General features: G+C 39.7%; 1 protein-coding gene across 1 annotated transcript in view; it reads right to left on the reverse strand.

Annotated features, from left to right (window-relative positions):
* LOC140379991 (utrophin-like) overlaps positions 1–23,465 on the reverse strand; it is a gene marked incomplete at its 5' end in the record, with an annotated part of 48,603 nt that extends 25,138 nt beyond the window's left edge. Inside the window, 8 exons of the mRNA XM_072464330.1 lie at positions 466–531; positions 904–942; positions 6,776–6,912; positions 10,315–10,426; positions 15,828–15,994; positions 20,165–20,322; positions 22,668–22,753; positions 23,264–23,465. Of these exons, the coding sequence (XP_072320431.1) occupies positions 466–531; positions 904–942; positions 6,776–6,912; positions 10,315–10,426; positions 15,828–15,994; positions 20,165–20,322; positions 22,668–22,753; positions 23,264–23,465 (967 nt within the window). The remainder of the gene's footprint in view (positions 1–465; positions 532–903; positions 943–6,775; positions 6,913–10,314; positions 10,427–15,827; positions 15,995–20,164; positions 20,323–22,667; positions 22,754–23,263) is intronic.
* Between the last annotated feature and the right edge of the window lie 309 nt (positions 23,466–23,774).

Genomic DNA, 23,774 nt, shown 5'->3' on the forward strand with positions numbered 1-23,774 from the left:
TAATTCCACTACCCAGCAGCTCATAAGTTATTTCATCATTTGCACAATGTATGCATGCCACATAGCACATACTGAAAATGGTATTGGTTCATAAATATGGAAATGTAAATATGGCCGAACCATGGAAATAGAGATGGAAAATTGCAATGTGTAGTTTGCAGAATCATTTCGTGGTACACTTAAACTAGGATCATATTTCCCTAGTGATGGTGAGTTCATCACAATGATGAAATATTTCCATATTACAAATGAACAAGGTGCACGCTTTCACAACGCTATATTTTTTATGATCTAATAACAAAGACATCCCGTGTATACTGGTATCACCCGCAACAAAAAATGCTATCCATATTTGCACATCACGTTGGTCAATCACCCATTAAACATGTGTGAGCAGGAGCTGACACTGATGGAAATGCTCCCGTGGGTGGGTCGGTGGGGGGTTCTTGGTGGGTGGGTGCGTACCTGCTGGCGAACTGCTCTATCCTGGAATGGGTGTCATCATGAGAGAGCTGGGGTGACTGGGACAGCCTGCAAATGGATGAGGTAATGGAGATGAATGAGATTCGGCCTATTCCATCACGCAGACATTAGAACAGCCTTAATTCACATGCACACAGCCGCAAACAGCTCTATCCCCTCATAGCATCACCTAGAAACAAATGAAGACTACGGCGAAATGATCTACTGCTGAAAAGACGGGTAAGTTGTGGGTGCATGTTGTGGTCGAGCAGCAGGCAACATGCTTTGAGTTAGAGGAATGAATCATGGAGAACTACACAATGTTAGAAGTGAAGATGTCTGCAGCATTCCTGTGACAGATTAAGGCATCAAATATGAAGCTGGTGAGAGTTAGTGGCGCGTGGTTCCAGGCTGGCGGTTCCGGTTTTCGTGGATACTCACTCGTACTGCTCCGGACACATGCTGATCAGGGTTACGGGACTGTAAGGAGAGGAGAGTGGAGAGAAGGGGAGGAGAGGAGGAGAGGAGGAGAGAAGGGGAGGAGAGGAGGAGAGAAGAGGAGGAGGAGAGAAGAGGAGGAGGAGAGGGTCAAAACCACACGGTAACAGCAGGTGGAGGAAAAGAACCTGAAGGAGAAACTCATGAAATAGTCAAACAATATTCACCACCTGTGGTTTAGTCTTTGTGCATCGAGACCAGTTTTGAAATTTTGAGGAAGTACAAGCAAAGAAAGTGTGCCCTTTCAAAAATTGGAAAAAGGTGTTTGAAAATGTTAAGAAATTAATTATTTTCTTTTGCAATACATCAAAATGTAACTGATAAAGCCTAATAATTGCAACTATAACTACAACTACTGCTACTAAAATACTATCACTAGATAAGTTTAGATAATCTTTTCCCCAAGAAGTTTTATAATCACAAGGCAAGTAAAATTGTTTAGTAGTCAATTTTCCTATTCATAAATCTTTCAATATCTTAACATCTTTCTGCCATATTCAACTTCATCTGATCCATAACTAAGCCATGCAGCTTGTATTATCCGCATTCATAATTAAAAACATTTGACACAATAACATTGCTTCTAGAAAATATCTGGTACGACGTCTTTTTTTGTGGCGCTTTTGTTGAAATATTCACACAGATAAAAGCTACAGAATACTTGTATAGATCACAGCGGGACGGCCCATGCTCAAACACATCTGTTGCTACGAGCTAAATGTGTCACACAATCCAGAGGGGAACAACTACTCAGTGTTTGAGGCCCCCACGGGTGCTGCTGTCACACTGTTTGTGTCACTGCTAATCACATGAGCCCCGAGAGCTGCAATAGTCTTTCAACGACAGCTAACACCTCAGAGCTATTGTGTTTTCGAAGTATCATCATCGTAATTGACAAAAATGTGCCTAAAATTGGGCAATGTAAAAAGAGAATCATATTAAAATTGTTTATGAGCATAGGGCGGGCACGATTACGATTCGAAGTAGCTTTTTATTGCCTTTAACAGGAAACTAAAGTGATTTGTTTCTTCTCAGAGGCCACACTTCACTGCGATTGGTTAAATCAGTCACTACGTGTACAAGCACAGAGAACTCAGAGTGCGCAAAATGACCAAACTTAATTAGTCTTTGCCCCCAAAACCTGTCCGACCATTCTTCCAACCACTCTTTTCACCTCGTGCACTTAACGCTTCACCTAGTCTGCTTTTTGTCTTTATCAGTTACATGCAGCATTAATACGACTAGATTAATGCTTCTTCACATGTGTTATTGGGAAGTTTGAGAATCAAGACACCTCAGACGAAGATCCTGGGTTTGCATGCATTTTGAAATATCGTGCCCAGTTTTCATGTTGAGACTCACAGCCTGACAGCGATTCACCAATAGGAACATAGAGAGGGTTACGCCCACTAACGGCCTGTGTGACGGAAGCAAACCATTAATTTTACTGGAGAACCGCAGCTCTGTCACGCACAGTTCAACAACTACAAGAACAAATGCCAACTTTATATAGTATAGTATATATATTGTGCCAAATACAGACACAAAATACACAGAGAAGCATAAAATGGCTAAATTCTGTAGCTATCCAAGAATGCTAAAGGCAGATGTGGGCTAAATGCTACCGCGATGCCAGCGCCGTCTGCAACAATCCATTTACTATTCTCCACAACTTGAATTAGTTATGCTTAAAATACACATAATCAGCCACAAAATGCATTAGAAGAGGGAAAAAGTTAAGCTTCCTATTGAATCTACTGAGAATTTTCCCACTGCAGGCCACGCCCCCCTGATACGACCCTCTGCCGACTGTATCTATTAAACTAAGGATTCATTTTAGCAAGACTAAACCAAAAAAAACTACACCCGGCCCAAAGCATAATTCAATAAACAGTGAAATACTCAAAAGACTACACAAAACAACAGGGAAGGACGGCACTGGCGCACACACAAAAACAGAAGACAGCATAATGGCAGAGACCTTGGGAATATTGTGCCTTGACAAATATGGACTGTCCTCTAAACTGTATTTGAATGGACGACTGCCTCTGTCTGCTGGAAAAAAAAGCAATAACGGTGTTCACATTTGACTTGTGCTCCTGAACTGCAGTCAAAATAAATGGCTGCGCTAGAACTCAAATAGATTGTTTCTTGGATGGGGGTGACAAGTTATTATTCTGGGTATGGATTTGTTTCATAATTTCCCCAAAAAGTAAGGCTATTCGTTTCGATGGCAAGTGCAGCTTTCGTTTTTATGATATTGCGTGAGTGTGAGAAAGGTTAGTAGACATAATCCTACTAATTTAAAGCTGTAAATAACGGCTGATTAATGTTTGATTTAGCCTAACGCGCAGTTTGTGTATTATTATTATTATTATTATTATTATTATTATTATTATTATTATTATTATTATTATTATTATTATTATTATTATTATTATATTATATATTTTACACCTGGATGCACTTTGGTAACAATTTATTTCAATGTTAATTATAGATATTGTAAAAAATAAACAAACCGCAGCTATTTGCAGTCGCTGTGAATTACTAAACGAACGGTTTAATGGACATGATGACGAATCTGGCCCGGTCCGCGCATATTTGTTCCAGTCTGACAGGCTTTTATTTGTCCGATCATCAATTAGAAACCAGCACGTGTAATGGATGACAGGGAATCTGTAATATGACCGATAGATAAATAAATACAGACAGATAATTAGAAACCACGGCATTCATTACGGCACGGTTTCGAAGGTCTTGCACGCCGCGTTCCGATACGAGACGGAGTGCGATTGTTTGAAGATCGATGTTGTTTGGGTGTTAATGTCCACTCATTACTGACCAGCTGTTTGGAGCAATCCGGATTTACACACCGAGCGGGCCGCAGGCATCAACACTATATTTATAACGCCATTATTTAGCATAGCACAAGGCTCGGGTGATTTGACTGTGTAGTATTAGCACTTCTTGAATAATCGTGAACAAAACCTTGACTGTTCTGTGACTGTCTGAACTACGATCAACAACAATATGCTTTAAAATGTCTTTACAATTCATACAATTCTGTGGTCCGCTATTCATAAGTCAAGGATTGTAGAGGTTTTATAATGGGTATTTCTGTGATTATTATTGCCTGTGGTGTACATTTTTACTGAACATTTTACAATAAACACTCTTCTTGCTCTTGAAAATAAAAAAACAGAATATCAATTTCATCCATGTTGTAAAAAATATGTATAAAAATATCAACGTACACATGCATGAAGGGAAATTGAGCACGCATAAGAGTTTGTGATCATACAATTTCTTGCTTTTAGGGACGGCATCTGCTATGCAATTTTTTTGGTAAAGATTTTTACCAAGCGTTGGCACGGTCCTCCGTTTTACTCCCAAACCCATTAACTTGCACGCGCTGCCTAATGTAGCTGAGGTTGTGTAGGCAGCAAAATAAATAAAAAATAACAGCGCAGAGTTCTTTCACATTATCAAATATAGCTGTGGCGAATCCCAAATCCTGTGTGCCGTGAAACGAGGCAGAGACAGAAGTGGGAGGTGAGAGGAGGTGCAGGTCGGTGCCATCGAGGTGCTCAGTGGGCGGAAAGAGAAGGGAGGAATTATGATACATGAGTGAAAGAGGAGATTTGGGGCATCGCAGACACCAATTATACAGCACACATCTCATTTTCTGTCTGAGTCACTTTTTGGATGACCAGTGGAGCCCAAAGCGGATTAAAAAGTTTGAGAAATTTCCTGTTTTGAAATTTAAATACGCCAAATGTCATTCAGAATGTTGTATGGAAGCTCACTGGCTGCTCACCTAATCTGAATAAATCCTTAATCTGTAAGAGCAAAATCTGTTTCAATTAAGGATTTATCCAACTATATTATGCCAAAATATACTAAAGTACCAGTAAATTTATCTCAGAACGTGTTGTTTTATTTTAAGTTTGGGATTGTAGAGTTTTCCTGATGTTAAACCAGTAGATTTAAAATGTAAAAAAGTGTAAATTTAAAAGTATTCTGACGTTATAATGTGCTAAATGTTTTTACCACTAGTGATTCATTCGTTCATCGAGTTTTACACAGCTCTTTTGTTGTTACTATGGTCATTTATTTATCTTTTTGACCTTATTTTCACCAATGGACGTTTGGCAGATTCTGATTCTGATGAAGTTTTTTTTGTAAATGTGCATAAAAGGAACATGTTTTATTATGAAGGGTTAAAATGCAGTTAATGGACATTTTATCATTTTTGTTTTCATTTCAGAGGCCAAGGATAGATAATCTAAATCTGAAAAGGAAATTATGCAGCTCACAGCCACAATAGTAACTAAAATCGTGCCTCAGAATTCATTTATTTTAACAACGCTACACTTAAAACAATGAGTAAAATCTTTCCCTCTAAGTTTTGGAAACAAGTGTGTTGTGATACCTGTCAGCCGGGCCCTATACAATTCATTTTTGGAGTGCGGCACTGGAACTTTTGTTGGCAATGGCAAATCAATAATAATCAATGTAATAATATTTAAAGGTTGAATGGATGATTTTTTTGGCCCAAATCTGAGTCTTATTTCCTCGTGGCGTGGACTGCCAATTCGTCCTGCCACGTATCAATCATATAACACACCTATCGCTCACCTGCAGCCGCGTCAGGCTCGTCCTTACGTTTCCGCGTGTCTAAGCGCATTGATCTATCATAATATAGTTCCCTCAGTGTACGAGACAAAATGAAGACGGAGAAAGACAGTTCGAGCTGTCTCATAAGAAGACGGAAATCTACGGGAGACGAGAGATGCGATGAGATCCGTCACGCTAATAAACAAACGCACGTGTGTGTTGTATCAGTCCGCACGGGGGAGTGCGCATGCGCACTTCCGCCTGAGTTCTCAAATCGCCGAAAAATCGTCCATTGCGCCTTTAACTACTGTATATGAATCATAGCAAATTTGATTAAATGGATTACTGAAATAAACATGACGCATATATTGTGTAAATTCATTTACAATGCACATAGTGTTCTGTCAACAAAAATATACACTCAGTAAAACGTAATGCAAATAGGGCGGCAGCTAACAATTATTTTGCTATTTGAATAATCTAAAAAATTTACTTTTTGATGCAATTCTTGCGTTGTCTGACCCATAAAACCCTCTTTTCTCAGCACATGTTTTGGAGTCTGTGAATAGTCCTGATTTTTCAATTAGTAAATTAGTACTATAATAATCGATTAATTGCGAATACTCTTGGGTGGAATATTTACCGGCATATACATTTTCTGACTGATTAGAAAAAAATCACTAACTTCATTTAACCACATGATTTTATACACATTTATTTTAGACTAACCCATAATCATAACGTGGAGAAAGTTTTTAAACGGTTGTGTCTTGGCTCAAAAATATGATGGCAGAAAGTACACTCCAGTTTGAAGGAGGAAGCACCTTCCAACTTTCTGCATAATGGTCTCCATTTAAATGTTCTCTCCTCTGGGATTTACAGCTGCCAAAAGCCTCATAACTCACGAGTAGACGGAGTGTGCTGCACTACAAGATCTACAGCTAAGACACAAGGTAAACCAGATATAGCAGACGGGTAAAAAAAAATACACAGCGTCAAAGTTAAACAAACTGAACTCAAAATATGTGCGCGCTAATGATTTGAAGATTACAGGATTTGCTTTAGCAGACATAAGCAGCTCTAAAGTGTGCTAAGCTGTAAATCCTGTAAAGATTAAAGGGATTTTGCCATTTGGGTAGGACATTAACAAAAATATTATATCACATTATTATCACATTATAGGCCGTGTCCTTACGTTTCCAGGTTGTCGCCCTCCAGCACAGTCTGGACAGGCAGGTATCCCAGACGAGGATGTTTGGCAAAGTACTTCTTGGATCTGAACTTGTTCTTGAGCACTTTAGTGAAATCTCGCATGTCTTCACCTGATGTTGTCTGAAGAAGAAAGAAAGGGCTTGTTGATAAAGTTTTATTTGAAGCACAATGGTGTATTAGTGTCGTGGCAATTACACATGAAAACTCTGGAATTATTAAGAATGTATTTCTGTAAGCATCTTAGATCACATGTGTCTCTTTTGGATAGAGGAGCCAAATACAATACAAAGGTCTTCTGAGGGAAATGGTCCAAAATGTAGGTTTTGATTCCTTATAAGTAACTTAAAACAGATTAATCTATGAGTTTAACCAGCCCAAGATAAACAAGGCACAGAGCGCAGTACAAAGAAGACATTAGAATATTATAGAACCAATTATACTCATTAGAGCTGTAGGAATGTAGTTCTTTTGTCAATGAATCAGTCATTTTTATTCAGCAACTTATTGAGATTATAAAGAGTGATATGAACTGATCTATATGAAAAGCTTGGAGTAAATTAGTTTGAGATTTTGGAGTGACTTGTGAGTTTAATCAGCAGTTTTGCAGTAAATAGGTTATTTACAATATTATTAATTATGCGAACAGTTGGCTGTGAGCTTGTGGTGTCGTCAGTGCTCTTTGCTTTGTCTTCGAGATGCTCAATCGTTTTAAAATCTATTGCCAGCGCCCTCTATTAGTTAACTAATCAATGTCTTTATTCAACCGAGAATCTCTTTAATTCACTGCAGCCAAATTTTTAGCTTCAATATGGATTAAAAGATGGTTTGAATACATTTATGCACAGTGTAAATTGACAGCAGTAAACAGCAGTTGGCTCAGTAGACCTAGAATATCAAGGCTGTAACTAAAATAAACCTTTAATACTTTCAAAATAATGCCTTGAGTTTTCATATGTTATTCGACTACGTTGTTCTGAATAAAATGAGGTAATCACATAATGACAATATTGAGTGTGTGAGAGGTTTTGCAGGTTAAGGGCAAATAGACACATGTACAATTTCAGTTATTTTCCCATCACAACAAGTCTCTCAAACCACAGAATGAAATAGTCAAATTCACTGTAATCAATCGTGTACAGACCACACTTTTGCTTTCTCAACGACTAGAATATGAAAACGCTGTTCGAATAAACTCAAAACACAACAAAGCTACAATATTAATGCTATAAAGAACAGTGTGGCAAAAATGAAAAGAAGAATCTTATTAAAGGGCGGCATTGTGATAAAAAAGACCCCATCAAGCCTGAATTCAACATGAAATTTGTTTTTGTATTCACTGAGCGGATGCTTTATTCCAACACTAGAAACACAATCAAAAAGGAATTACTGCGCTTTAAAAGGAGAGGGGGAAGCAAAATAATGGGTTTGGAGGAAATGTACCTTATGCCTTTTTAAAAGTCAAATGAATGAATTTTTATATTTGTCCGTGTTTTTGTTCTGACTACTAGAGTCACAGCACTGTGCTTAGGTTTTAATGAGGTGCAAAAGAATGTGTTATTTGTTGATTTGTTGCTGATGAACAATACAATACCGACAATTGCTTTTGTAAATCAAGGTGGAAGAGACAGTAATGAGCCAAATGTCAAGAAGAAAACTGTTGTGTGTGGATTAATGTCAAAAACTAATGTTAAGGACATGAATCATCATAAGTATATAGTGATTATATTTTATTTAGCAGTTTTATTTTATTCAATGTATATCTGCTCTTTTTTATGTTGTATTTAATATTTGAATCCTTATTTATCTTGAATATTTTAGATTGACAACTTCCCCACTGCGAGAAAACTCGCCACTGTTTTTTCTCATTATTTCTTAAAGGGAAATGCATCTTTACTCGTGCCACCAGCAGCCTTCATTCATTTGAGATTCCCAGGCTTTAACCACTGGGCCACTTTAAACTAAAGCAATGCAGTTGTGAGCTTGACTTGTCTTAAACATGTCACACAAGTATCTTCTTTTAGTGAAGTGATCACTGCATGCAACACATTCTGTTCCAAAGTCAAAATCTGTCCTATTCACAAAATTGAACAAGCAAGATAAAAGACAAAATTGGGAAACATCTTCACTTTCTGTTCAGTGTCAGGTAAAATGTAAAAGCAAGAACGCAATTCTAAAGAAGAAAGTACACTTGACCTCCCTTTCCTTTTCTTCTGTAAAAGAAGTGAAATCTACTTTGAGACCACAAAGAGCTGCCACGGTTTTATCATTGGTTCATCCATCCATCCATTTTCTACCGCTTGTTCCCTTTCGGGTCGCGGGTGACTGGAGCCTATCCCAGTGACTTCATGTGAAATTAAATACAGACATATGTGTGTCTGGAGTCCTCAAAACTCACTTTGAAGACGCACTCAATTGCAAAGTGAAATTGCAAATGTGTATAGCTTAGATCATGATTATTCAACAACAATTATTTCAATCAATGATTAATTGGATTTAATTGTTCAGATTTTATATTAGACAATTCTACAAGAAAAACAAGCACTAGCATCAGGTGAAACCCAATACAAATCCAAATGACTCATTTTTAATCCTTAATTAGCTCAAGCTGTTTTTTCTGTGCGTAGCATAAATTTCTACAGTAAAATGTCATTGAAAAACAAACATCGAAATGTCTGAGGGATTATTTTCTGTGTTTCCTTAAAAAGAGCAAGTGAACAGGCAAGAAACTGAAGAACGTCTGACCTAAACTACACTGAGTTAGAAGCAGTCTGACCCTGAGAAAGAGCAAAGACCTGCTGCCCTCAAATCAGACTTATCACCAACTCAATCAAGAATTATTGCACAAAACCTTTGGATCACCTAAAGTCTATAACACAGTGGACCGTGGGATTAGTTTTGGGTGAGAAAAAGCTCATGCAGAAGTAATGACAAAGTCTAACTCCAAAGTAACATATTAATCAAACTGCAAAAAAGTCGTGATAGTCTCACTAAAATTTGGTAGAATATTATTTGGTTGTTACAGGTTGGGTTATTTTACAATTCTGACCTTATGGAAAATAGTGTGAATTCATACAACAATATACAATGTCATACATTTCTGGACATAAACATGTATCAAATTAGATATAAAGATTTTTAACTGTAGTGAAAGTAGGAGAGGGCCATGTATAAAAAATTTAATTAAATTGTGAATGTTGCTTGCATTTTAATATCGGGTATATTTTTTATGGATTAAAAAAATGTGAAAAAAATTATTACATGTAACACATTTATACATGGATTTTTTATAAGCAAAAATGTGAAATTGTTAGGACGCTGATCAACTGTACTTACAATACTATACTTACTATAACAACTGATCCTTAACTGTGGTTTTAAGTGTTGAAAAATAAGCCAAGCCTACAAATACAGTGAGACCAGCATCAGATTACATACGTACTAATCTACAGTATGTTTGCTCTATCTGTTACAAACAAACAAACAAACAAACAATAAAGAGGCCATAATGAGAAACAGTCTTACCGGTGTGCAGTACTCCACCATGGGGTAGTTCAGCTTGTGTCCCTTGGCCGTTCGACCAGAGAAGAAGCAGCTCTGACAGACGTCGTAGTTGAAATGCTTCAGACTGCGATACCTGGAGGGAGAAGGGCATTTTGAGGATTGTTCATAACGCATCCAGTGAAGGTGATAAGAGTTAAGCAGTCGCCTTTAGAACCTGCATTGAACTTCAGCCTCTGCAGAGCCTTTAAAATGTCACTACGTACAGTACAGTCCTCGCAAAGTGCACCGGTACGTACAAAATCGTTATCCTGTATTTCTATGTTTGAATAAAACCAAACAATCGTTCTGAAACATGATTCAGAAGCATATTATTTAGCTCTGGGGTTGTGATCGTCGCTCCGTTTGAGCAAAAACAACACACATTTCATTTTGCGTGACAGTCGTGGCTCCGGGGCTAAACAGAGCCTGCCCTGCATATGTATAAGTTTATCCACCAGCAGGCTACATTTTCATTAGACATAGATAGTGTTACAGAGGTAAAAAGGGGATGTGTTTGAACGGAGGTGGGCCATGTATAAAAATGTTAGACAGTACAATTTCAGCCATACTTTGTGCCAATCCCAAAAAAGATTTCCACATTTTGATTTAAATACATTTTGTTGTTGGGTGGAAATAATCAGTCCTCGTTTATAGTCATTTATAGAATTACTATGGCAACCGTCCTGATTTGACATCGCTTGAAACCCATGAATATCTCTCAGTTCTTACCTCAGAATGAAACCGTATCCTTTCAACCACGTCAATGTCCAACTCAAACTTTTTGCGCTGAACTACACAAACTGACAACGTGACGTGAGGTTTGGATTCTCATCAAAGCATAACAGCGTGCGGAGAGGAGCGAGATCATTTGACAACTAAATAGAGACAGGAGCCATTCACACATAATGGCCCGGGCCTTTCATCTTCCCTCGGCTCCTCGCCTCCTCCAAGGTGAGCTGAGTGATGAGCTTCCAGAACCCGCCGTATATCAAAGGATGCAACAGCGTACACAACACCGCTCGAGTCAAACGCGCCATTACGTCTCGGCGTGTAGCATATTACCAGGAGCAGGAGTTCATTCACCTTCACAGGGAGGTCCCCAGATAACCCAGATTTAAAGGGTTTTTAAAACGGGTGTGATATTGATAAGTCAGGTCATTGCTGGGTTTCTGATGGCAACACAGCATTCGACTAAAAAAATGCAGACTCAAATACTAATCAATAGAAAACTAGTATCAAAAGTTGTATTGATGAGAGAAATTAACAATGTACTGCAGACTGTTTTTGACATTGCCATCCCTCTCCATTTTAAAACTGAGTACTTGGACATCTTGACTGCCATGGGCACAATAAGAGGATATCTTTGGAACAAATGTCTGGCAGCAGGAAAAATGGCAATCACAAAGAAATGGTTGACATGACGATCAAGGACTGGACAGACATTGTAATAAACTTCAGACAAATGGAAAAAATTACATTCAGACTTAATTTGGGAATGAACAAATTTGATCAACTTTGGACTAAATGGGACTTGACTGCTGTGCCTTGATTTAATATACCGTATGTTTCTTGTTTTGTATACATAGCATTTACAATTGTAGCTTTACTGAATAGTTTTAGAATGACCTTACTCTATATCAGAACTAGTAGGAGTAGTAAGTCAAAATCGGCATCAAGCCTTCTTCTAAGTAAGGCAAGGCAAGGCAAGTTTATTTGTAGAGCACATTTCATACACAAGGCAATTCAAAGTGCTTCACAGCAGGAAAAATGCATTCAAATCACAAAGAAATTACAGAAATACAATAAAATTAACTAAATTAAAAATTATCAATCCAACTGATTTTCTAAACTAATAAAATCACAAACAAAAGAGAAGAGTGCAAAGAAAAAATCCTTTTAGTCATATGCGCAGCTAAACAAAACAGTTTTTAGCTTAGATTTGAACATTGTCAGAGTAGAAGCCTGTCTCACATCTTCAGGAAGACTGTTCCAGATTTTAGCTGCATAAAACTGAAACGCAGATTCCCCATGTTTTGTCCTGACTCTGGGCACCAGCAGGAGGCCGGTCCCTGAGGTCCTCAGAGTCCGAGATGGTTCATATGGCACTAACATATCCAAGATGTACTTTGGTGCTAGGCCATGGAGAGACTTGTACACAAGCAGAGCTGCTTTAAAGTCTATTCTCTGAGCCACAGGGAGCCAGTGCAGAGACCTGAGAACAGGACTAATGTGATCATACTTCCTGGTTCTGGTCAGGACCCGAGCAGCAGCGTTCTGGATGTACTGCAGCTGTTTTACAGCTCGTTTGGAGAGACCAGTGAGCAGGCCGTTACAGTAGTCTAATCTACTGGAGACAAACGCGTGGATAAGTCTCTCTAAATCTGGTTTTGACACTATATTTTTGATTTTGGCAATGTTTTTTAGATGGTAAAAAGCTGCTGATGTTATTGATTTGACGTGGCTATTAAAGTTCAAGTCTGAGTCCATTATTACCCCCAGATTTCTAATTTGGTTTGTAGGTTTTAGAGCGAGACTCTGGAGGTGACCGCTAACACTTTCTCTTTGTTTCTGTGGGCCAAAAACGATTATTTCAGTCTTGTCTGAGTTCAGCTGGAGAAAGTTGTTTTGCATCCACAAACTGATCTGTTGGATGCAGTGACAGAGTGAATCTACTGGTCCATAGTCACCTGCCGATAGTGAAACATAGATCTGAGTGTCGTCTGCATAATTGTGATAGGACACATTTTCACTGCGTATCAACTGACCCAACGGCAGCATGTAGAGGTTGAACAGAAGGGGACCCAGGACTGACCCTTGGGGCACTCCACAGGTCAGGGTCATGTGGTCTGAGACACAGCTACCAATTTCAACAAAGTACTTCCTGTCTTCCAGATAGGACCTTAACCAGTTTAGGGCAGTGCCAGTGATGCCCACCCAGTCCTCTAGTCTCTGTAAGAGGATCCCATGATCGACAGTGTCAAAAGCAGCACTCAGATCTAACAGAATTAAGACTGAGGCTTTGCCCGTGTCAGTGTTCAGGCGGATGTCATTTGTCACCTTGACAAGAGCAGTCTCAGTGCTGTGATGAGGTCTAAAACCTGACTGAAAAACATCAAATGAGTTGTTTATTAAGAGGAAATCTGTGAGCTGTTGGTAAACAACCTTTTCAAGGACTTTGCCCCAAAATGGCAGATTAGAGATGGGCCGGTAATGACTCAGTACTGCGGCATCAAGACTGCTCTTCTTTAGGAGAGGCTTTATGACCGCAGTTTTCAAAGACATTGGGAATGTTCCAGATTGAAGCGACATGTTAACTATGTGAGTGAGTGGTGCTAACAAACTGTTCAGCACAGACTTTAGAAATTTGGTGGGTAACACATCAAGGCAGCATGTAGATGAACTCAGACTGAAGAAGAGTTTGAAATCTTAACACATTCTACAGTAATACATACAAGAGGGTAGATTTGTTGGTACCCGCGCTGCAGAGACTCCATTTTCCACGTGCCCCTTGTGTTTGTCATGTGCTCCCATTGTTGTTTCTGTGTCTCCGCCCCTCTCCTGCTGTCTGTTACTTCCTGGATTTCCCTGTCACCTCCCACCACACCTGCTGTCAGTCTTCAAGTTACCTTAATTAATTTCTCCTGCCACTTGTTTGTTTCCCACCAATCACCTGCTTCTCTGTGTTTTTAAGTTCTGTCTCCCCTTTGTTCTGGGTCTGTTCGTCACTTGATGTCTGTCCTGCTTGTAACTCCTGCCCTGCCCTGTTCCTGCTTTGTTTACCTGCTTTTGTGGAATTTTGGATGTTTTGTGTTTTTTTTGGACATTTTGAGCCTTTGAGCCAGCCTTTGGATTTTAAACTTTTGTTAATTCTAATTTGCCTTGATTTGGACTGCTTTTGGGCATTGACATTAACAAATAAAGGATAATTTAATCTTGGGAGAACATGTTCTTGAATGTGAAAACAATGAAAATGCAGCACTGGATGGAGCTGGGACAATCATTAATTTGAGGATATAATGTATTTGTGGGTTTCAGGCAAATTATTCCTTCCTGGTCTGAAGGTGTTCTGAGGACCTTTCCCCTTTCAAAATAAATACCGGTAATGATTTGCTATAATTCTGTAACGCCGGACCGTTGCTATAAGATTGCCTGCCCTTTAGTGCACCGCTTTTGCATAATACTTTCTCTGACTAGAATAATGGGTATAATGGAGTGTGATGTGTGTTTTGTTTACAATCTTTGCAGCACATTTTGCTTATTGCTACGGCCTGTGGTTTGGACTCTCGTCTCTGCAACATTAGGAGCATCGTCGTAACAAGCTGTCATCGTGTCATGACCACACAAAATCTACGTTAAGATTCTTTTCCCCTTTTAGCAGCCGTACTCTCAGTCAACGCTCTCCCATCGATCACTGACACAGCACAGTCGGCAAGTGCTTCATCAAATGTCTCTATGTTTTGCTTTCTGCTGGCAAAGCAAGGTATTTGAGCGGGACAATGTTGCCACTCTAGTTTTTATAGCTCGTTGTGTCATGAGAAACACTATTTTACAGACAGAGGCAAAAATGTAATATAAAAAGCAGATGTTACCATTTTGTGAACTGGGTAATGTCCCTACTTCTCGTGTAAATATGCTGTATGTTCAAGCGTAAACCTCTGGATGGTATTTAGCCAGTGCAGGATCAGCTGCTGACATTTGGATAAATGCCTCCCCTCTGGAGCACATTTGGCCTTTCCTCTCAGCCCCATGGAAACAATTGTGGCACATTTGGATCATGTATAATTGCCTGTCCGTTGTGTTAAACGATGCAGATGCCTTTTTGGGACAGCACAGTGTGATCAGGAATTAATTTATCGAACAATGTTGTTTACGTGGTGCACGCTTCGTCAGCTCACTGCATCGTATTTGACAAACCAAAAACATTGAAGTTACAGGGAGAACTGCCAGTTTATGGATGGTTTCTCCTTCAATAGCTGCTAAGCCTGCCATAACCTGTCAAAAGCATGGCCTGTAATACACACACACTTCAAACACTGACCACTGTAGAACACTTCCCCACTAAATTTACCTTCTCTGTCAGAAAAATGACACTTACAAAGCTTCTACAACCATCACAGAACCGTTAAGATGACTGAAAGAAGAGGACCTCACGATACAACACGCCTCCTGATACAGTGTCCTCTCCCGTTGCATGCACATCCTATAACCGGATTTAAAGTCTTCTAAAATGACATTTGGATTATGTGGAATAACCAAAATGCATTGGTAGCACCAGCAGATTAATAATATTTGTACAACTCCGCAATTTAGAATGATAATTTATGTCGGTTAAAAGTATCACAATATGCATCTCGGTATCAACATACTGCCAAGAAGTTGTACTATAATATCAATATTGTAGTACAACCTTATGAAAGATTGCGCCACTGGAGCTATGGACTATATGCCATTAAATCCAAAGGTGTTGCACTATAAAAGGTTTCAGTGATTATTACCTGAAGCCCACGATGGGACACTCCTTGCAGATGTTACACTTGGCCTGGTGCTTGGCCGTCTCCGCAGCAGCGACTCGGTGCAGGACGGGGAGCCACACCATGGACTGGGGCTCCAGTCTCATCCAGTCCACAAACTGCCTCGGCTCCAGCTCCACTTTGTACGTCACCTGTTCGAAAAGACGCACACACAAACGCAAGGTCAATATTTAATTAAACCAAAACGCATAAAAAAGGAAGTTTACAATTTCATAAAACAAGAAAGGCCGTTGATTATCTATAAAACTCTTTGCCGGACGATTTTGGACATGATATAAAAACATACACAAGTCAGTCCATTAATAGCGGGTTGTAACTCCAAGAGGCCAATAAAGATGCGGACAATTTAAAGATGACCATGAATTTTGAAGGGACACTTTCCCAAGCCTCATTATAGCTCTGAGTTGTAGTCTCACACTTAACAACTTTTACAAGCCTTTTATTCATCTTTATTGGAGGAAAATATCCAGCAATAAACAGTAGATTGATTTCAGCAGAATCGCCATCTGCATTAACATGTCCGTGGTCCAGCTCTGTGCTACAAACAAGATTGCACATTTTATGCAGCGATGAATAACAGCGGATTTCACCTTTTCAAACTTTTAATGGTCGCTTAAGGAAACGGGACCATTTCAATCTGCAGAACATTTCAAGAGGCAGAAAGCACAACTTGGAAAACATTGTGAACATTGCAATAAAACTTTCAACAAAATACTTCAAATGTGAAAAAAGCTCAAAGGGAAAAGTAATACATTAAAACGGATGAAAAAAGGTACGGGACTGACTATACCTAATTCTAAAACAGAACAAGAACAAGAGGACTGTAAGTAAAGTATAACAAAAGTAAAAAAAAAAAAACTACTGCATATTATAAATTCTCTAATCACTAAATTACAGTGTAATTTAGCTTTTACTTAAGCTTTTACTCAAGAAGAAGTACTCAATAAAATCATACTTGTAGATAAAGAAAATCCCGCTTACGTTAACATCTCACACTATCATTATTCCTAGACCAGGGGGTTCACGACCTTTCAGGCTGGGACCCCCAAAATAACCATGCAACCAACTCCGGACTTCCACTGCAAATTTAGGTCAACAACTATGATAATTTCGTGTTAAATCAAGTTTTAGTTTGTTTATTTGAATCGTTTATTTGCTTAATTGAGATAATTTGCCTGAAATAAACACTTTTCCATACATTTTTTTAATTTAAATGTAGTATATATATATATATATATATGCAAGTGAAAATGATGTTGTTATTATTATACATTTATTGCAACCCTCAACTTATGCCTTGCGACCCAAAATTTTGAAACTCCTGCGCTGAAATTGAATCAGTTCCTTTCTAGAGACAAAACCTCCAATTAAACTACCAGAATTGTCTCTATTCAAACCAAATAATGAAGTACGTTGTGCTCCTAGAGTCTAATGCAGTTCCACCTCATACATTTGACCTTCCCTCATTATAATCTCTTGTCACACACTTTACCATTCATTAGTCTCGTCTCCTCTGTGCGGCGCTCCTTCCTGCCATCTCCAGCAGAATTATAGCACTTACAAATTAATTATTGTTTGGGAGAGGGACCTGAAGGGTTCACTGATGGACCAATGTGCGGGGGTCTGAAGGACGGTGACAATGGAAGAGTGAAATAGGGGAGATTTTTGGCAGCGCCTTGCATTCATCATGGTCCCATTAAACCAGTGGAGTGGAGAGTGCTGTGGTAGTGCCAGGGCAGCCTGACACACGGGCCCCATTATAAAGATACTCCCAAGCACAGAGGACGGCCATCGAGAGGAGGGCTAAAGACTACAGGTGTGAGGTGAAATATGAGGGTTTACTTTGGGTCAATGGTTTCACTACAAGTTTAAATTTGGTTTCTTTTCATTTTTTCATTTCACTTCGGCAGTCAAGATTCAATCAAGATTCTTTTATTTTTTCATAATATTCATTATGTATGAATATACCAAATGTTTCATGTAATAAAGTAAAATGTTTTTCATCAGTACAAATATATTATTGTAAAGGTAGCTCATAGGGTCAAAATAAGGGTCAAAAACATTAGCATGCTGTTAGCATGCTAACGTTTGTCAGCTCTGGCCTTTTCACAAGTTGTGAAAAGTGCTTATAAACTCATTGCGGTGAATAGTTAGGATGCAATAACTACATTAAAGGTCCCATAACATGCAAAATCGACTTTTCAGAGCTTTTAACCTTCTTACATTGCCATTTGTGCTTCATAAATGTACCCAGAGTGTTTTTTTGATTGATTCCTGCAGTGTTTAGCTATATTACAGACTATCTCCTTTCCTCGAATCTGCAAACTGACGGGCGGTGGGGCAAGACCGCGTCATAACCACAGGCACGCGTCACCATCCCCCCTTCCCCTCCCCCCTCTCCACCCCCCTCCCCCTCCCGCCTACGAAACGTGAAAAAAAGCATGTTATGGCACCTTTAAGTAAGTGACCAAAATATTTGGACTGCTGCAAGCAGTTTAAAATAAACTCGTTCTGTTTTTCAGAATAGGACATCTATTGATTTGATTTGATTTGATTTTGTTAAAACAAAATTAAGATATTTGTGATATTCATCACAATAAAGTTACCCCAAATTAGAGCATGTCCAAACCTTCAACACAACACATGCAGTATATGCCAGTAATCTGGAGGAGAAGTTAAGAAATCTATTGCAAAACAACACAATTGTAAGTGTTTTCATTAAATGGCCAATTTGAAAAACTAGATGCAAATTGTAGGCTGAATGTCAATATGAAAAGGTTATCACACTAATTCAGGAATATCTCGTCGCTCTTCTTGCCCTCAATTACAAGGAAAATAAGAATATCTTGAAGGTAGAATCCAGATTGTGCACGGTGCTATTTTGTGAGTCCTATCTGCAGGAATTGGGTGAAATTTATCGCTTCCTAATTTTAATGTTTGGCTCGTTTGAGCTGTGCAGCACAAGCCAAGGCAGGAGGAAGAATCTCTGGAGGATGAAGACGTCATTAAATGCTGCTAATGTCCAGAGATAAACCCATAGATGTGGTGAGCTGGCCGCAGTAAAACTAGAGGACAGCCAGCAGAGGACTGGGGCAATTTGAGGGGACACGGTTGGTCAGTCAAGACAAAATATTCAAGCAATTTGAAAACGTTCACACAGGCATCTGTTCAGGGACTCGTGAGGGAGGAGGGGCTAATGCTGCCTGTGTTTTGGGAATAGATACAAGTGAAGTACACCACTGTAATGCTTTGACCTTCATTTAGTTTTAGACAGTGTGATAAATAGAAACATATTGCAGATGGTGTACTCTGACTCTACTGCTGGTGCGGTTCAGAACCGCACCAGCAGTGACTCTTGGATGAGAGTCGAAACGTCTATTTTTTCTAACTGAGTCCAGATGACTACAACTGAAGCTTTTTCTACAATGGAACACGCCTGGACGAATGAGGGATTACACCGACACCTAGTGTTAGTGTTATTCTATACTTCAGGTGTACTGAAATTAGGTCAGAGCTTCTCAAAGTGAAGGCGCAAACAATTAAAGAAATGCATTACAAACGTGTTCTGAGCAAGAGAAAAACGTCCAGTGCCAACACAGGGTTAATCTCTAAATACGAGAGCTGCGGGTTTCAAACTTTTGCCTCTTGCACAATTTGCCTCCTCTGTCCCTCCTCTGTCCCTCCTCTGTCCCTCCTCTGTCCCTCCTCTGTCCCTCCTCTGTCCCTACTCTGTCCCTCCTCTGTCCCTCCTCTGTCCCTTCTCTCTCCCTCTTCTCTCTCCCTTCTCTCTCCTTCATCTCTCCCTCCTCTCTGCCTCCTCTCTGCCTCCTCTCTGCCTCCTCTCTGCCTCCTCTCTCCCTTCTCTCTCCCTCCTCTCTCCCTCCTCTTTCCCTCCTCTCTCCCTCCTCTCTCCCTCCTCTCTCCCTCCTCTCTTCCTCCTCTCTCCCTTCTCCTGACCCGCACATTTGGCGATTTAACGCATATCTGAAGAATGTGTGTGCATTTATTTCTCTTCCGCTTTGAAAGTTTGACTTAAATTTAACTTTTTACATTTCTATTTTTAATTAGCTACTTTTTTCATCTACTTTACTTGATATACTCGATAGTCACATTTGATATGAAATAGCTTCAAAACAAAATTCACAATATTGTATAATTTTGATATATTGCCCCCCTCTAAGGACACATTAACTTTATTATTATTATTTTTTTAAAGTATCGCGTTATGTTGTTTTGATATGTTTCGTTATGGTTGGTCTTCTTTAAACCATCAGCGGTGGCTTTTTTCTGTGTGTACATACGTGTTGGAAGCAGCTGCGCACACTGGGCTCGATGTTGGACCCTCCGAACGCGGCCACTTCTCCCAGCTGTCGGGGGATCTGGATGGCCTCGTGCAGCAGCAGACCCAGCTGTCTCTGGTCACACGTGTCACCAGAAGACGCCACCTGACTGAAGAGGTCTGAGCACAGGACAAATGAGTGGGAGGAGGTTAACGAATACAACAGCGAGGATGTAGCCAATATGAATACAAGCCGTAACATCGTAATAAAGAGAAGCGATAATGAGGACAGGAGAAGTGTTATGTCATTAAGTCACAGCATCTGTCTCTCTTGTAGGATGTTATTGGTCTGTACATAAGAAACAACAGAGTAGCTGCTATAGCTCTAATTGAATAAAAGGTCATTACATTGTTTTTAAATATTGTAATTTGTAAACAAAGTATTTAACAGTTTGTTGTGGTATAACTGTATATTAGTGCTCTACATAGTCAAGTGGTTTAATTAATTACTTTCATTTTTTGGCTAGTCTCCAAGCCCTATTAAGCATATCATGTTGCGCAACAAGACCACACTTTATTTTGCAACACGCACAAAATGTCACGGTTTTATTATTGTACGGCGTGCCAAATTCATTTAAAATACTTGGTTTCAGTTTTTTTACATTCTTTATATAGTTTTAGAGACCTTAAGCTGTGTCCACCTGAGTCGCATTTTGAAAAACCATGCCAGCGTCTATGTACCTTAGCATGTTAGTCAACATGACAGTTCGAGTGCAGGATTAGGAGAGACAGGAAAAGCACATTCATTCAAGGGTGGCATTTTGAATAAAAAGCAAAGTAAAAATAAACGCTGATTAAATTTGCGTCATGGTGTAGCACAGAGACATCAGTGCCAGTACATTTGTTGTATATAGGTTACAGTAAAGAACAGGAAATAAGGCTTTGTGTCGACCATCCTTCTTGCCACATCCATTAGCTTTAATCCCTCTTTCTTCCCCGGTCGCTGAAAGACTGGCAGGGACAGAGAGATTGGACCGGGTGACACGCAGCCCGGCCGGCAAGTCAGCAACGGAGATGTATTTTCAATGAAGTTTTGAAACATGTGACAAAGAGCAGTGAGGCTAATCTGAGGGAGGAGAGCGAGGAGAGCGAGGGCACTGACAGGTCTGCAGCCGACTTTGATCTCTGTGTGAGGCCTGCCCCCCCACAAACCAGCGATAAGCATGTTTATGCACTGTACGCTGCCTCTTATGAACACATGCAAACAGTAACAGCAATGCTGACAATACAACAACTTTAGTCCAAATGTCGGTATTATTTTTTTATTTGTCAATTTCTATTGTGCCCTTGAAATGGTTCTGATAAAATTCTTCCATATTACAATTTGGATTGAAGGCGAGCATTTTAATCATAAAAATCACAAAAGTATTCACCTTATTCCAGAAGTTGCCACCGTGAATTGTGCTCCTCCTTTTGCTTGTATTATAAAACATAGTGCTGCCAATCTCGACAGAAAAATTGTTCTACACAGACACAAAGCCGTTTTGAAGCCGCCCAGGGAATCAATGCTTTGTCGTTGTCATACGAATATTGAACATTTTATACTAATCAGTCTTTTTTATATCATATTTCAGCTGCAAGACCTTTCCCTTTTTCTCCACTCAAGTGACCAGAATCCCCACTCAACCAGAAGATAATGGAAGAGCAAATCCGTAGCAAAAAGAGACAAAAGTATGCATGATTTTTGAACAACATAGTAATTATGACAAAAACCTCTTTTCCAAGCACTTGACATGTGCCAGAAATTAATAATAATTTATTAGTAAAGAATGTGTTGATTAATTCTATAATCGATTAGTCTCAATTAGTCTCAACTATTCTGCTATTATATGACATTATGCACATGTGTGTCAGTGAAACGTGTTACTCGTAAGAGCTACCAGCCAACGAGAGTCCCAGAGTAGAGGAGCGAGCGTGCAATCAGGCGTGCATGATAGCCTTCTCAGCCTAATAGAAACTGCCAGTGGAACGAATAGGCTCACAGACACTGCTTGTGCCAGGGCAAGGGAATCGGAGGGAAAAGAGGAGAACGGAAAGAGTGCGAGGAAAGAGAAAGGCGTGTTGGAGTTAGGAGAAAGCCAAAAGACAAAGTGGCACCGTTAGATGGATGAAGACTGGGGGTAGCGGTGACAGTGGAGGAAGATAGACAGGCAGAGATAAAGCAGCAGAAACAAAGGCAGCCAGTGCAAAATGATAGCCTTGTCCTCCCTCTGCAGCAGCCCTATATTCACACTGTCTAATCCTCCAAAATAAATCAGAATAGAAAATTGAATAAAGAACAGGGGAATGCAGAGGAGGTCTCTCATCCAATTAGATGGCATTTCTCCAGCGGTTCACCAGCTTTCTCGGTTCTCTGTAAAGTCTGATGAATGCTACTGGGACGATGGTGGTGAAGGCTAGTAGTGGTAGTAATAGTTTCCCGGTCATTCTTTGTATAGTTCACTGTGCACTACAAGGACACTTACATTTATATTTATCTTCAAGGTGTCCCTTAGAGAGAGACAGCAAGCCGATCTTGGCGGAGAGGACACGGATCTTCCCGCTCCGTCCACTGCAAAGACATGGACAGTAAATAAGGTCACTTAAGGGTACAGGTATGTTTGTGGACACAGAGTGAGATAGATGGGGCAGAAAATGGGCTCTGAAATGACAGGAGTGACAGAGAAGCAGTGTCTCAAGAGATGGATTCACATGATTTAAGCTGATATAAAAGTCCTACATTTTGAACACAGTATTTGAAAAATCTGTATATTATTTAAATAAACTACATTATTTTTTTAATGAAGTGGTAGTGGATATAGTAATGCAGAGATAGTAATAGCATTTGTAATACTAGAGTGAAGTTGAAGTAAAATTCAAATGCTCGTTTTGGGCATTATAAAAATAAACTGAATTGAATATTTTTAGATTCATATATTTTTGTATAGGATTGTTTTATTGCCCACTAAAAATAGTGCTAATATTATCATAATAGATCCACAAGGCCATGTATCTGTAGCTATCACCCTGTTTGTCTTTGTTTTAACCTAAACTCCACACTGAAACAGCGCTGTGTACATACGTGTCGTAAACATTGAGGAGCCAGTTGAGGCACATGTCCACACACAGCGGCACATTGACCAGGTCTTTGTGCTCCTGCTCCAGCCCGTCGTAGATGGACGTCAGGCAGTTGATCACGTCTGGTACCGTCATCAGCTGATTGTTGTTCACCAATTTGTGCTGAGCAAAGGTGTTCTGAGCCACGTTCAAGTCCAACAGGTCCACTGGAGAGAAAGAGAAAGAGTATCGTGAGTAGAAATAAAAAAGAACTATAGCTGGTGGGCTTTGTGACCCTCTCCAACAATCACCACCCAGCTCCACTGGCACCTCATCAAGCCTTGTTTTTTATGTCATCCACAACCTTGCCCCTTCACATTTGTCTTAGATTCTTCATAGTGCCACGCCCTCCGGTCCTCCTCAGCTCTCCAGCTCTCTGTTCTCTCTTCCCGCCTTGTCACCACGGGGGGCTTTAAGCCACTCTGCTCCCCAGATCTCCAAAGCCCTCCCTTTTGACCCAAACAAGACTGACCTGC

Source organism: Eucyclogobius newberryi, unplaced genomic scaffold (genome assembly GCF_026437365.1).
Source record: "Eucyclogobius newberryi isolate DKJ021-1_F unplaced genomic scaffold, fEucNew1.0.hap1 SCAF_439, whole genome shotgun sequence".
NCBI lineage: Eukaryota > Metazoa > Chordata > Actinopteri > Gobiiformes > Gobiidae > Eucyclogobius > Eucyclogobius newberryi.